The sequence below is a fragment of the Salmo trutta genome, chromosome 14 (genome assembly GCF_901001165.1).
Source record: "Salmo trutta chromosome 14, fSalTru1.1, whole genome shotgun sequence".
In the NCBI taxonomy this organism is placed as follows: domain Eukaryota; kingdom Metazoa; phylum Chordata; class Actinopteri; order Salmoniformes; family Salmonidae; genus Salmo; species Salmo trutta.
The window spans coordinates 23,001,077-23,017,487 of NC_042970.1; the positions used below are offsets into that span (position 1 = coordinate 23,001,077).

General features: G+C 40.5%; 1 protein-coding gene across 3 annotated transcripts in view; it reads right to left on the reverse strand.

The window, feature by feature from the left end:
• Positions 1–252: 252 nt before the first annotated feature.
• tafa1b (TAFA chemokine like family member 1b) overlaps positions 253–16,411 on the reverse strand; it is a 232,315-nt gene continuing 216,156 nt past the window's right edge. The window contains exons 4-7 of one of the 3 annotated variants that reach the window (XM_029774953.1): positions 10,800–10,924; positions 7,909–7,999; positions 5,455–6,841; positions 253–1,067 (exon numbers count right to left, since the gene is read on the reverse strand). In XM_029774953.1, the coding sequence (XP_029630813.1) occupies positions 7,973–7,999; positions 10,800–10,924 (152 nt within the window). In that variant the 3' untranslated portion in view covers positions 253–1,067; positions 5,455–6,841; positions 7,909–7,972. The remainder of the gene's footprint in view (positions 1,068–5,454; positions 6,842–7,908; positions 8,000–10,799; positions 10,925–16,411) is intronic. The other 2 variants (XM_029774954.1, XM_029774955.1) reach the window with 2 other exon arrangements.

A 16,411-nucleotide genomic window follows, 5' to 3' on the forward strand; every position in this document is an offset into this window, starting at 1 on the left:
TCTGTATAGTGTTTTTATCATCTTTACAGAAGCTAAAGAGATTCCTATCTTCCAAGTACATTGCTGAATGGTGAAAAAGACCAATACCTTCTCACGATGATCCTGTAAGGCTATTCCAGAGATTCTCAATACAAGCAAACACTGCAAACAGTCCTATACACAGAGAGGAGATTCAACCACTACCTTTGACTAGGAATTCACTGTACTTCATAATCAGGGTCAGAACTGAAGAATCCCACAAAAGGATCTCTGTGCAGAATATTTTGTTTACTGTATAAGGGAGCCCACATACTCTTTTTATATGTACTGATTTATATATGTATATATACACAAAGCATCTTACGTACAAAGAAAAAGCTCCAATGAATTACATAGAGCATGCCAACAAAGAAGACTTCTGACTGACATGTCAATCATGGACAGTGACTGTGGGCCCCCGGGTTGACCCCTGTGACCTCTCAGTGTCTGTTTACTCAGCGCTCGTTGTTGTTCCTGCGGCATTGCGTTGCGTAGGCAGAGTGAACAGCAGTCAGGGTCACTGCCCAGGCTCCACACAGTCACAGGAAAGCTGGCATGCTGAGTTGTCGCTTCTAAGATGGATGCCGTTGACAAGGATGATGAAATAGGTAAAAGCAATCCCCACATAATGTCCCTCCAATGTGCCACTGATCCTGTAGGATCCCCTGCTCAGTGGCACTGACTCTCAGTGAGGATCATCCAGTTTACCTTTGGGGAGGCGTTAGTGTTTTCAAATAACATTTTTACAACATCTAAATAACCCCGGCTAAGCTGTTTTCGTTTTGAAGGGGAGAAAAAAAGAGCATGTGTGGCGGTTGTTGTCGTGGAGTCTCCCGACATGAGGCTCATTGATCAAAAAGGGGATTAGTCTGGTCTAAAATCCTTGGCACCCCGCTAGCAAAGCTGTTTTATTTCAGAGGATATCCTTTTTGCGGTCACAGGTAATCCAGTCAGTCGCCGTTGATGTATAATGGTTTTAGTCCATTTGGAGGGAGGGGATCCTGGCTGGGAGCCTGCGAGGGAACTCTTTGTTAGGTCCTAGGATGAATCTGAAACACACAGGGAAGAGGAGAAGAGAAACACATACACTTAGAACACAGGCATACAAACGTGTGAGGATTACACCCAGATTAATTTCTCCATTCCATATGTCTTTTGAACTGAGAGGCTTTGTACAGCCTGTCTCTCTCACCTCTCCTCTGCTGTTATCGCAACACAATCTCACACTCAGTTCATGCAAATATGTACAAAAAGTGTTTCATCAGATTTCGTGCATTTTTATGTGGTTTAATTCGTGTGAGACTATAAAACAATATGTGCGACTTAACTCGTAGGAAAAGACACACATTTTTGTGCGACTTCATTCATAGGAAAAAATGTAATTGTATCCCACATTTATTTATTCTTACGTAGCCTTATTTTATTTTTTACTAGTCCCAATGTTGTTTTCTATGCTTGTTTTCACTTAATACTTTGGGATACTGGTGCTATGTCAGATTTTGAGGGTTGCCAGATTGGAATAAAAAAGCTGTATTAGTCAGTTTTTTTTGTATCAACGAAGGAATGGGGATGCATTTTCATGATGGGAAAGTAATTCATAAATAAATGTGGAGAAACAAAAAAAAATCAGTTTGGTTTCAATTCCCCTGGTGCAACTGCATGGTAATTGCAACTATAACGAGTCTGGACTATGATCGATTAGGTCATATCAATGCAGTTAATACAGGTTCATGTAAAATAGTTAATTATGTTGGCTTACACTTATGGCACTTCCAAGGCTGTTTCATTATGATTTTTATGGTCATGTCAATCATGTTATATACTTTAGGCTATTGTAACAAGGCATATGCCAGCATTGTTGGCTTACTGCCTCTGCCCAGAGGCCTACTAGGATTTCAAGACAACGGCTGTTGGAGCTCACTTTGCCACGTATGAACCCTGGTTAGAGTCCCTGTTGCAGCTTTCAATTTCTTTGGCTACATTGGTGGCAGTGTTGGGATCACGTCCAGCTCACGTCTAGTTATGTGATCTAGTGGTGGGAAGCATTCTGTTTTTCCACATTGTGTTGGGTGTAATTACATTGATATATCTAGTGAACAATGGATAAGCAGCAATGGGCATGATGGATAGAAGTAGTCACTACAGGTGTGATCAAGCCTTACATCAATGTTGCCTGAAGCTGAATGGAAAGTGCTATGCTCTGACCAGTTATTCAGAAGAAAATCCTCTGACTGTTTATTTTAACTAAGTTAATTTACCAGTGTGGACCCAAAACAAACACATTCTACACATTTACAAACAACCTGTTTAAAGTGTTAGTACAACCATGATGTTCTGTTACTGAAGCTTAAATATAAAACAACCTGACAATGTTCCACATCACATGGGAAGACAAATTATATGTGTGTTAAGCAAAAAAACACAACTATTATTTTTTAGGATGCAAACCAGTAATATGAATAATTTCTGATCTAATGAGATGGATGTAGGATTTTCTATGGCCTAGAATCAAGGCCTTTCCCAGTCATAAAGGACGAAGCTAGGCCCCTCTTGGTTCTCACTGGCGAAGACTAAACTCAAGTTAGGGGTTATATGTCAGACTCTCCTACATAACTTATACCCCAGAGGTTGTAAATAAACCCTTTTTAAGGTGATATAACTTGTATCATTATTATAGGGCTGTGAAACCCATAGCCGAATGGCTTCAGACTGAACATTTCTCACAGGAAATTGCAGTTGACATTGAACATAGCTTATTGTTAGGGTATTTAATTAATTTCAGACTCTCCTATGCCACTATTCCTAACATCTTATACCACATAGGTTGTAAATAAACCCTTTTTAAGCTGATATAACTTGTATCATTATTATGAGAAACCCATAGCCGAATGGCTTCAGAATGAGCATTTCTCACCATTCATTTAGGGAGAGCAATTTCCATTTTATAACAGGTAGTGGCCATTTATTTACAGTAGTGTGTTGATTCATTATTGCTTTCTTCAGTGGAAATACAGAATATGTATAAAAATGCCAAATATACCAAAAGCTAAATCAAGCAGACATTTGACTATTTAACCATGTTAATCATTACTGAAAGATGCAAACTACAAACATTTAACACGTTTAAAGATAATGAATACATTATCTTATATACTATATACAAATATTTGATTATAAATAATTCATACAAAAGTCAGGAGTTGGCTATAACATGAGTACAAACAGAGTGTGTGTGTGTGTATAAGGGTTTCTGTGCGTGTGTGTGTATTATGGTGTGTATTATAATTTACCTTTATAAAAATGTATCCCCATTCCCCGATCAATACCACCATTTTTTTTCACCAACCTGGCAACCCGAATAGAATTCGACATAGCCTTGTACAAAATGCATTTTGAAAGAAATGATGTAATGTACACAAAAAAGTGAAGCCTTGTATTAAATGCATTATGAAGAAAATTGTGTAATGTTGGCTCCATGAAATGTGAAATTAAGAAAATCGTGTAGGCCTACTATTGCCTACATGGAAAAAGGGCCTTTCTGACTACAAGTGAACCAGTATCCCAAAGTATTAAGTGAAAACAAGCATAGAAAACAGTATTGGCATTAATAAAAAACAAAACAATGTAAGGCTACTATTATATTCTAATTATTTTGGTGACAACCTGGTTTATTAACAATATTGGGTTGTTAACGCCTTTTGTTATATATATATATATATATATATATATATATAAATAAATGTGGCAGTGGAGGACACCATTGCCCATCATGCATTGCTCTAATAACTTCATTAGAGCAAAAGGTTGTTTCCGAAGTTTCCCCAAATAAATGTGTTTTCCTGTGAATGAAGTCGCACAAAAATGTCTATTTTTTAAGCCAAACAAAAATGCACAAAATCTGCTGAAATACTTTTTGTACACATTTGCACAAATTGAGTGTAAGATTGTGTTGGTTATTGCTAAAAAAGAGACAGATTTTGTGAAAGTAAACAACATTGAAACTGAGGTACATTCTCACCCATAGGATAGCAGAGTTTCAGTGCAAAAAAACCTTGGTGTGTTTCCATTGTGTGTATGTCTGCTCTGGGTAACATCACTGTGGTATATTTTGGCCTGTTATTTCACACTGCTTTGCCCACGATCAATGTCCTGGAAGAGCCTGTGCTTCCTCTAACAGAACCAGCCAATCACCTCTCAGGATTTCAGTCTGTCTGTCTGAGCCCAGTGAAAAGACTTTGGTTGTGCTAAAAGGGATATAAGCCTGACCGTCTTTCTTTTGATTTTAGTTCAACAACTCTTATTTAGTGTCAGTAGTGAATCTGGCTGGATTTCAATGGCACATTGTGCAGGCCTCAGACAGCTATTGAAGACTTGGCTTTTCAGTCCCAAGGCTGAACAAGGTTCTCAATACATTCATGAAAAAGACTACACACACTTTACTTACTGCATGCCTTTTGTATTTTCTTGGTTATACCCACACCATGCTTTCTAAGGTTGACAGTGTGCCTCAATATATCATCTAAAAGTTAACGTCTCCTAAAAAATGTGATATTATATTTGGTATTTCCTCAAATGTTAATTTACAGAACAACATTCACAGCAATCTATCTCATTAAAACTGTGACGCTCTCTGCTGTTTTCCTAAATCCTGTGTAAGAACCAGAAATGAAGACAGAGAATAGGGTACCCTGCATATTGTGGGGCTAGTTAAAAACCCAAACCCAGTGGCTCTGGTTTCTCCCTCATACTGCTCACAATAACATTTCCATTCACCGGTCTCTGCTAGTGACAGCCAGCTGTGTGTGTGATTGAGACAAGGCACAGGACCCTGGGGGACCCCTTGGGCCCCTGGGCACAGCTCATACTGACAGGTCTGTGTGGTAATTTGGAGATAGAGGGAGTGGATGGTGAAATGATGTGGAGGTTGATAACTTTTCTCTCTCACAGGTCAGACTGCTCATGTTGTACTGTAAGTGGTCCTGTGCTCATCTACTATCTGTTAACCCTACTCTCCTACTCAAAGAACTTTCTTGCCATAGTTTGTATGGTTCACTAACATGGTATGATATTGTGATGACATCCAACATTTTCAAGATTAATGCCACCTTTTTTCAAAGTTTGGAGTGATGTAGTTTTCACAACCATAAAGGCCATAGAGGAAAGCCTGACTTACTGTACCATGACGACTCGATCATGTCCATTCAAAGGTAGTTTGACTCTCTTTTCTCTTTACCACTCTCAGAAAAAAGGATGCTATCTAGAACCTTAAAAAGGCTTCTTTGGCTGTCTCAGTAGAACCCTTTTTGGTTGCAAGTAGAATTAACGCTTTTGGCTTCTACAGAAGGTTCTACCTGATACCAAAAAGAGCTCTACCTGGAACAAAAAAGGGTTCTCCTATGGGGACAGCCGAGGAACCCATTAAAGTGTAGAACGTACCATGTGTTCTCTTCCTTCTGTACAGAACTAGCCCCTCTTGTCAGAAAGCTAATCGTTAAGGCCTAGCAGGTCCAGCATTTGCATCTGTATCATCTCTATCAACCAACGAATGGCAAAATGCCGCCGTGTTCCAGCAGAAAGTGACCTCTAAAATAACCAGAGCAGGTTGCCATTACGTCTGCTTCTCCCACAGAGAGACAGAAGAGAGACAGACTGAATCCCACAGAGGTTTGTTACACTCAACACAGGAAACTATATGCAAATGCTGTCATTTCAGCTGTCCTCTGTTCTGTCCCCTTCTGTGGAAATGAGCAGAGCAGCAGCAGGTAGGGATGGATTGGAGAAGGATTTTCAAACTATTGCTTTTTTTCTGTTAGAAACTAAGCCCTCTGCATTCTAATTTACTAGCCCCATTAAAATGCAATTTACTCAGACCTCAGTAAGTAAAAAGAGCCAAGGACAATTGCCTTAGCGAAAATAATTTAGACATTCTCCCTCCTTCTGTTTTTCGTTAAGTGCTGAACACTTCTACTCCATTTGCAGAGCAACTTCTTTGAAAAGCAATGAAACACCCTGACTGAACAGAAAACTCCAGACAACAACAACATATATCAAGATCAATTTAATGTGACATTGACAATGGGTATAGAACAAAAGAGTAGAAGAAAGTAGTACCGTTCACTTTACATGAACCATGTGGATGGATAGATCATGTAAAGTGTTACCAAACAAATATGGGAAGTGGAAAACATGAGTGCTTGATGATGATCATTTCTTGAGTGGAGTGTTTTCGATTGATTGTTTTATGATTTCCCTTATTCAACACATTTGATGGTGATGCATCTGCTGGCAGGTAACTTTGCTCTGATCAAGCCTCCCAGATGGGATATATCCTGCTGTTGTTTGTGACTGGCTCGAAAAGGTTCCTTCTGTACTTCTAATAGACAACATGTGGCTCTTGAAACAGCAATGTAAATACTGAATCTGAATACTGAGGCAACAGCTAGGAAACTCCCAAAGTCTTGGGCTAATAGACTTATAACAATATCATAATCTAAGGCCATCTGGTCTAGTAGGTATTCTTGATAATATTGAAGGCTTCAAATAACTAGATCATTTTAACAAAAGGGGCAGGTAGGCAGAATTATGAGATTTATCATTTCACTTTCTTTTGCTCTCTCCCTTTTACTTGTAATTGTCAACAACATAATTGTATGGTGGGAGCAGAAATGGATTGATCTATTTAGCCAGTGGAGCGGGTAATGTGGCTCTATGCTGGGCTTGTGTTTGGTGGGGTCCCTCCCCACTTCCCTTCACTGTGACTTCCTCAAACAAAAGGCCTGCCTTGTCTGCTGCTGATACAGAACAGGCAAGCAGGGCTCCCTCTCTGAAAGACAGAAAGAAAAAAGACAAAAAACAAGGGTATCAGACACTCACTTTGGCAGCGTCCTACTTTCATGCCAATTAAAAAAATGTAAGCTGATGTATTTATGTGTATGAGTTGGTGTGTATGTGTGCCTGATTGCATTTCACTGAGACTGTTAAGAGAAAATTAAACCCTGCAGGTGAAATGAAAATAAAAACGGGATTTACTGGCGTGTAACAGAACAAATACAGATGAGGTTATCTGCCCTCAATGCAGAAAGAATGAAAGATGTTGATTAAACCAGAGAAATGCAGAGCGAGAATAAAACCCTTTTATGTTGACTATTGTCTATGCTGTCCACTGATAGCTGCCCCCCCCATCAGAGGCAGATCAGGACATAAAGCAGCCTGATGATAAGAACCCACACAACAAGAGCGGCACCCAAGAAAACACACATGTGCACGCATACACACACACACACACAAACAAACGCATGCACGCACACACACGCGCAGTCATGTCCAAAATCAACACATCAGATTGGGGATGGCAGACTAGGACTATGCACTGTAATCTAATTCACACAGTGCCCAGTAGCAATACAGGACATGAAACAAAATGAGTGAATGGACGAGAGAGAGGGACTGGTCCTACTATTACACACTGATCCGACCACGACAGAAAGTGGTCAAGGCTGGACCTGTGTCTCTGTGTCTGTGTTTGTGTGTACATGTTTGTGTGTGTGTTTGCATGCATGTGTGTGGGTTGACAGCCAGCAATGCATGTCTTTTTATTTCTAGATTTCTAGATATTTTTTAATTTGTTGACAAACATGATTTTGATTACGTGTGTTGCAATTATTGCATGTGTTATACTGTAATTTGCAGTCTTGAGTGGGAGGGATAGCGCAGAGTATTTGTGTCAAGCCTGCCTACTCATGCACAGCATGTAAACACACACACTTGATTATTTTCCCTGAGTATGTGGGTTAATGAGAAATCAGTGAACATGAGTCAGTCAGTCAGTCCCACTCCCATAGTTGTGTTTGAAGTGAAGTGCACATGAAGAAAAGCTGGAGAGAGACTAACCTTTACAGAAGCAAGAATGCAGCTCAGTTTCTGTTGAAGCATCCTCTGCATTTTGCTTCCAGAGCTAAAAAGGTGAGTATGGCGCAGTGTTCTGCAAAGAGAGGGTCAAGAGAAAATGTTGACGTGTATATTTAGGAGTAAAACCTTTAGTAGAGACTTTGCCTTTCTTACCCTAATGTACAAAACAGGATCCACTCCTATTCACTGATATGAGTTTAGATCACTTCTCAGTACTGCACATAGTAATTTATTCCTATGAAGAGTATTTAGGAGAGCGGTTCTCAAACTTCTCCTCGGGGACCCCCAGACATTTCACCATTTTGTTGTAGCCCTGAACTAGCTCACCTGATACACCTTGATGATTAGTTCACAAGTTGAATCAGGTGTGCTAGCTCTGGAATTGATCAAATACATGGAACAACTGGGGGTCCCCAAGGAGAGGTTTGTGAACCACTGATTTAGGAAATATTCCTGGCAACAAGAAGGTTCCTCAAAGGTTACATAAAACGTAGGAAACACTTTTCACTTTTTTGTCCAAAGAATGCATTCAGAGATGCATTCTTAAAGTTGGCTTTGTACTGTATCAGAGCACTTACCTTGACAGGCTGGCAAAATCGTACCATCCGGTCAACTTCTTTTCACTTTTAGGGTGGGGGCTTGGAATAGTAAAGTAGTATAGACTGTGTACTGTATAAGCATGCGGAACAACCTTGAAAAGCTCTGTGTGGTCCAACCTTCCCTGGCTGTTCCTTTCACTACAATCACATTAGTCTCTGTTTCTATTCAAAGTCATGGTTACGAATCACTAAGAGAAGGGGGAGGCAGCATTCGGTCTGGGGAGTCAATCGAATGAATCCAAATCTGGTGATCAACCTGTCATGGAGTGTTAGATCGGCTTGCTTCAGGGACATTATTCTTTTTATTATTTTCATTTCTTACGGTGGATTTTCCATCTAGTTTTTTGCAAACTGCCTGGCAGTGGAAATATACTTGCTCTTAGCTAAGTTTATCTTTCTAAAGAGATTAACCCTCAGGCAAAAACAGGATGTTTCTCACTGCCTTGCTTCCACTTTTCTGGCACAGGTCATTAGTGCTTACAGTTTAAAAACCCACCTCACAACAAAGAAACACAAAAAAATACAAAGTATGTGGACACCCTTTCAAATGAGTCAATTTGGCTATTTCAGCCACCCCCGTTGCTGACAGGTGTATAAAATTGAGCACACAGCCATGCAATCTCCATATCCAAACATTGGCAGGAGATTGGCCTTGAAGAGCTCAGTGACTTTCAACATAGCACTGTCATAGGATGCCAACTTTCCAACAAGTCAGTTTGTCAAATGTCTACCCTGCTAGAGCTGCCCCAGTCAACTATAAGTGCTGCTATTGTGAAGTGGAAATGTCTAGGAGAAACAACGACTCAGCTGTGAAATGATAGCCCACACAAGCTCACAGAACGGGACCGCCAAGTGCTGAAGTGTGTAGCGTGTAAAACTCATCTGATCAGCATGCGCAGTGCTAAGCGACGGCTGGAGTGGTGTAGAGCTCGCTGCCATTGGACTCTGGAGCAGTGGAAACACGTTCTCTTGAGTGGTGTAGAGCTCGCTGCCATTGGACTCTGGAGCAGTGGAAACACGTTCTCTTGAGTGGTGTAGAGCTCGCTGCCATTGGACTCTGGAGCAGTGGAAACACATTCTCTGGAGTGGTGTAGAGCTCGCTGCCATTGGACTCTGGAACAGTGGAAACACTTTCTCTGGAGTGGTGTAGAGCTCGCTGCCATTGGACTCTGGAACAGTGGAAACACTTTCTCTGGAGTGGTGTAGAGCTCGCCGCCATTGGACTCTGGAACAGTGGAAACACTTTCTCTGGAGTGATGAATCATGCTTCACCATCTGGCAGTCCGATGGACGAATCTGGGTTTGACGGATGCCAGGAGAACACTAACTGCCCCAATGCATAGTGCCAGGTTTAAAGTTTGGTGGAGGAGGAAAAATGGGGCTGTTTTTTATGGTTCGGGCTAGGCCCCTTAGTTAGGGAAATCTTAACGCAATAACATACAATGACATTCAAAACGATTCTGTGCTTCCAATTTTATGGCAACATTTGTTGAAAGGCCCTTTGCTGTTTCAGCATGACAATGCTCCCGTGCGCAAAGCGAGGTCCATACAGAAAATGTTTGTCGAGATCAGTGTGGAAGAAATTGACTGGCCTGCACAGAGACCTGAACTCAACCCCATCGAACACCTTTGGGAGGAATTGGAAAGCCGACTGGGAGCCAGGCTTAATCACCCAACATCAGTGCCCGACCTCACTAATGCTTTTGTGGCTGAATGGAAGCAAGTCCACGCAACAATGTTCCAACATCTAGTGGAAAACCTTCCCAGAAGAGTGGAGGCTGTTATAGCAGCAAAGGGGGGACCAACTCCATAGTAATGCCTATGATTTTGAAATGAGATGTTCGACGAGCAGGTGTCCAGATACTTTTGGTAATGTAGTGTATGTCATGTGTCTAGTGCATGCTTTATTTCTGTTTGAGTTTGAGTATTTTATATCAAATAACAGGAGACGATTACCCAAATTAGAGTAATGGGACAGCAGATGAGATCCTACCACAGTATATCAGTAGATGTACTAAAGCATTTCCATCAGAAGTGTTTTGTCCAACTATGGTCACTAAGGTTCTAGTTACCGCCTGAGAGGTTGTTATTTTCTAAAGGTTGTAGTTAAGTGGGGCCTCCTCACCACGTCTCACTTAAATAACAGATTCACATAGCTTATCTATCAAAATCTATAGCCATTGTGAGAGTAACTTATATGTGCTGTGTTCAGTGTGTGTTTGTGTGCATGTGAATGTGTGAGTGAGTGACTCTAGTGCCAGTGCAGAGTCTCACCCTTGTGGTCTTGATCTTGTTCCCAGAGGAGCACATCCATCCAGAGTTATCAGGCAGAGTCTTGCACTCCTCTCCCTCCAGACAGGGCTCCATCTCACACCACCACTTCCCAATCACAATGGACGCTGCCGGCGGGAGAGAGACACATAGAGAGAGAGGGCTGAGTACACCCTGTCATCACGCACAGAAACAGTCACACACAATTAGGGTTGTTAAGCTACTGGTAGTTTACCATAGTTTAAAATAATCTTCAATAATTTGGGTAATTTAACAGAAAATCTATGGCAATCTACAGTATCGTAACTTTGGTAATTTACACTTGAATAACTTTTTTTTTTTTATTCATATACAGTATACATTTTTTCTATCCTTGTCCATGAGTTTCTAGTAGATAGACCATATCATTCAAGAGGAAATTACCTAATTAATGAAAAAAGCATCTAATCAACAATGGCATTATTTTCTCTTCCAGCCATCAATGTTTTTCACAACTGCCACCATTTTGACGACAAAACATTGACAGAAAAAACATGCTGACATAGTCAAATAAATAGTGTGTAAATAATATACTGTATAGAAAGGATATTTCATGCTGAAACCCTCATACTAAACACCAATGGTATACACTAAGTTGATGGTTTATATACAGTACCAGTCAAAAGTTTGGACACATCTACTCATTTAAGGGTTTTTAATTTATTTTTTACTATTTTCTACATTGTAGAATAATAGTGAAGACATCAACAAATGAAATAACATGACAGCTTTGCACACTCTTGGCATTCTCTTAACCAGCTTCATGAGGTAGTCACCTGGAATGCTTTTCCAACAGTCTTGAAGGAGTTCCCACATATGCTGAGCACTTGTACGCTGCTTTCCCTTCACTCTATGGTCCGACTCATCTCAAACATCTCAATTTGGTTGAGGTCGGTGGATTGTGGAGGCCAGGTCACCTGATGCAACACTCCATCACTCTCCTTCTTGGTGAAAGAGCCCTTACACAGCCGGGAGGTGTGTTTTGGGTCACGCCATCCCATCCCAAACCAGATGGGATGGCGTATCACTGCCGAATGCTGTGGTAGCCATGCTGGTTGTGTACCTTGAATTCTAATTTCATCACTGACAGTATCACCATCAAAGCATATTGACACCTCCTCCTCCATGCTTCAATGGTGGGAACCACACATGCGGACATCATCCGTTCACCTACTCTGCGTCTCACAAAGTCACGGCGGTTGTAACTAAAAATCTCAAATTTTGACTCATTCGACCAAAGGACAGATTTCCACCCGTCTAATGTCCATTGCTCGTGTTTCTTGGCCCAAGCAAGTCTCTTCTTATTATTGGTGTCCTTTAGTAGTGGTTTCTTTGCAGCAATTCGACCATGAAGGCCTGATTTTCGTAGTCTCCTCTGAACAGTTGATGTTGAGATGTGTCTGCTAATTGAACTCCGTGAAGCATTTATTTGGGCTGCAATCTGAGGTGCAGTTAATTGCCGATTTCTGAGGCTAGTAACTCTAATGAACTTATCCTCAGCAGCAAAAGTAACTCTGGGTCTTCCTTTCCTGTGGCGGTCCTCATGAGAGCTAGTTTCATCATAGTGCTTGATGGTTTTTTCGACAGCACTTGAAGAAACTTTCAAAGTTCTTGAAATGTTCCCCATTGACTGACCTTCATGTCTTAAAGTAATGATGGACTGTTGTTTTTCTTTGTTTATTTGAGCTGTTCTTGCCATAATATGGACTTGGTCTTTTTCCAAATAGGACTATCTTCTGTATACCACCCCTACCTTGTCACAACACAAGTGATTGGCTCAAACGCATTAAGAAGGAAAAAAATTCCACAAATCAACTTTTAACAAGGCACACCTGTTAATTGAAATGCATTCCAGGTGACTACCTCATGAAGCTGGGTTGAGAGAATGCCAAGAGTGTGCAAAGCTGTCATCAAGGAAAGGGGTAGCTAGTTTGAAGAATCTCAAATCTAAAATATATTTTGATTTATTTACCACTTTTGGTTACTACATGAGTCCATATGTGTTATTTCGTAGTTGTGATGTCTTCACTATTATTCTCCAATGTAGAAAATAGTAAAATTAAGAAAAACCCGGCAATGAGTAGATTTGTTCTAACTTTTGACTGGTACTGTATATAAAATCCTTGAAAGATACCAAAATTCTGGTAGTTTACTGGTAAACTGTGAAGGTTTCCAGTAATATATCCTCCCTTTGCAACCCTACACATAACATTGGCACACAGGCGCGGACGCAGACACATACACAATGAGGGAAAATACAGCCCTTCAATATGGTGAAAAGGTCCTCAAGCGAACAGTCTGGTGATAAGACCCGTACATGTTTCTAAATGCTTGTTTTTTCATTCTTCCTCGCTCAGAGCATTTTGTACCGTTTTTTTAAATGAAACTCACTGTTGACAATAATGTCTGCCCAAACAGTGATTAATCATTATTTTGTTTTAATATAGCAACATTGCATGAAGAGGCAGTAATCTTATTTTTAATCAAAAGTAATTGCCTCTCATTAACATCTACAAAATACGTCCTCTAGCTATTAGACAAAACAAAACAAAGGTACTTTCTCATCTTCGCACCAGGATGTGTGCGTGTTTATGTGTGTGCGTGTTTATGTGTGTGCGTTTGCCTGTACCTATTGTTGGTCTATCACAGGAATCCACAGTGATTCCTGTGACATTCAAACCTATAAAGTAAAGTATATACTTTGTGTCGTCCATGTGTCTTGATGCTTCTGTTCCCAGTCACAGATTTGTTTTATATAGAACCTCTATTCCCATTGAAAGCAATGAGCCAGAGCATGTGTGGTATTTGTCCTGCATGATCTTATTTTCTCCCATAAAATCACTTGCACTATATGTACTTCAAGCTGCCAAGAAGGCATCATTATTCTCTCTTTAACTGGATAGGATTGGAAGGTTAAATGTCTGAGTCAAGATATAGACATATTCGTTTTTCAAATTCACATCCTGTTTCACCTTTTTTGGTAAAGTTTTTCTGCAGTCGGCGTAACCAAGGTTACAGGGAAGCAAGTCTCTTTAAGCACGTCTTCACTTCTTATTATAAAAAAAAACACAGGATACAGTGAAGTTCCTGTGCATCACTGTACACACTGTAGCAATATACAGATGGAGAGAGAACAGGCTGAACTGTAGCCTACTCTCTCATACAGTGAGAAGAACAGACTCATACAGTGACAGCATTGGCTTAATAGAGACTGCTCAGTGAAGTATTAGCAATCCCCAGGCTTACCCTCCTCCGCTTTCCCTAAAGACAGCCTAACGGTGGTCTGAAGCTACCAGAGCTAGCAGAGCATTCACTTCCTCCGCACACGAATCAAACACACGTTGACCTCTATGCTCTCCCATGGCTGTTCACCACATAGACTAATTAATTACCCCACCCTCATCCATCATCATCTCTCTCTTTCTCTCTCTCTCGCTTAGCTTCACTGAATATGAATCCCATCTTAATGACACAGCAATCCCATGTGTGATGGGAGGAAACATTATCTCACCTTGCAATCAATCAAAGTCTTTCTGAGATGCTGTGATCTTTGTGTTTGTTTCCATGTTATTCTGTGATCTCTGATGTTGTTAAGTCTAGATTCCTGGATATTACAAAATGTGTACCGCATGGGTTGGTACTGGGACCTGTTCTCTTTACTATTTCTATATATGTTAAACTGTTAATATCAATCTGTTGACCAGAATATGTTAGAGCTGCAATCTGACATTGTTACCTTACAGAAAGCCCTGGTTGATTTAAAACTTGTACTTAATGCGGGCTAGACTAAATACAGTTGAAGTCGAAAGTTTACATACACCTTAGCCAAATACATTTAAACTCAGTTTTTCACAATTCCTGACATTTAATCCTAGTAACAATTCCCTGTCTTAGGTCAGTTAGGATCACCACTTTATTTTAAGAATGTGAAATGTCAGAATAATAGTAGAGAGAATGGTTTATTTCAGCTTTTATTTCTTTCATCACATTCCCAGTGGGTCAGAAGTTTACATACACTCAATTAGTATTTGGTAGCACTGCCTTTAAATTGTTTAACTTGGGTCAAACATTTCAGGTAGCCTTTCACAAGCTTCCCACAGGTTTGAGGTCAGGGCTTTGTGATGGCCACTCCAATACCTTGACATTGTTGTCCTTAAGCCATTTTGCCACAACTTTGGAAGTATGCTTGCGGTCATTGTCCATTTGGAAGACCAATTTGCGACCAAGCTTTAACTTCCTGACTGATGTCTTGAGATGTTGCTTCAATATAGCCACATAATTTTCCTGCCTCATGATGCCATCTATTTTGTTAAGTGCACCAGTCCCTCCTGCAGCAAAGCACCCCCACAACATGATGCTGCCACCCCCGTGCTTCACGGTTGGGATGGTGTTCTTCGGCTTGCAAGCCTCCCCCTTTTTCCTCCAAACATAACAATGGTCATAATGGCCAAACAGTTCCATTTTTGTTTCATCAGACCAGAGGACATTTCTCCAAAAAGTACGATCTTTGTCCCCATGTGCAGTTGCAGACCATAGTCTGGCTTTTTAATGGCGGTTTTGGAGCAGTGTCTTCTTCCTTGCTGAGCGGCCTTTCAGGTTATGTCGATATAGGACTCGTTTTACTGTGGATATAGATACCTTTGTACCTGTTTCCTCCAGCATCTTCACAAGGTTCTTTGCTGATGTTGTTCTGGGATTGAGTTGCACTTTTTGCACCAAAGTACGATCATCTCTAGGTGACAGAACGCGTCTCCTTCCTGAGCAGTATGATGGCTGCGTGGTCCCATGGTCTTTATACTTGCGTACTATTGTTTGTACAGATGAACGTGGTACCTTCAGGCGTTTGGAAATTGTTCCCAAGGATGACCCAAACTTGTGGAGGTCTACAATTTTCTTTCTGAGGTCTTGGCTGATTTCTTTTGATTTTCCCATGATGTCAAGCAAAGAGGCACTGAGTTTGAAGGTAGGCCTTCAAATACATCCACATGTACACCTACAATTGACTCAAATGATGTCAATTAGCCTATCAGAAGCTTCTAAAGCCATGACATAATTTTCTGGAATTTTCCAAGCTGTTTAAAGGCACAGTCAACTTAGTATATGTAAACTTCTGACCCACTGGAATTGTGATACAGTGAGTTATAAGTGAAATTATCTGCCAGTAAACAATTGTTAGAAAACATCACTTGTGTCATGCACAAAGTAGATGTCCTAACCGACTTGCCAAAACTATAGTTTGTTAACAATACATTTGTGGAGTGGTTGAGAAACGAGTTTTAATGACCCCAACCTAAGTGTATGTAAACTTCTGACTTCAACTGTACATGTAGGTCTCTAGTTCTCAGAAGAATGTTTCAGATGGACTACATATTTATTGTTCTCTTTATGGTTCTCTCATTGATCAGGTTCCCGCCTACAAATATCTGGGCATTTGGAATGACAAAACATATGGTTGAGCTAGTTAAAAATATCCCCATTTTTTGAAATAGGTCTTGCCTCTCCCTAAATAGCAGAAAGCAGATTGTACAGTCAACGTTCCTGCCAGTTCTCGATTATGGTGACACCATTTACCAGAT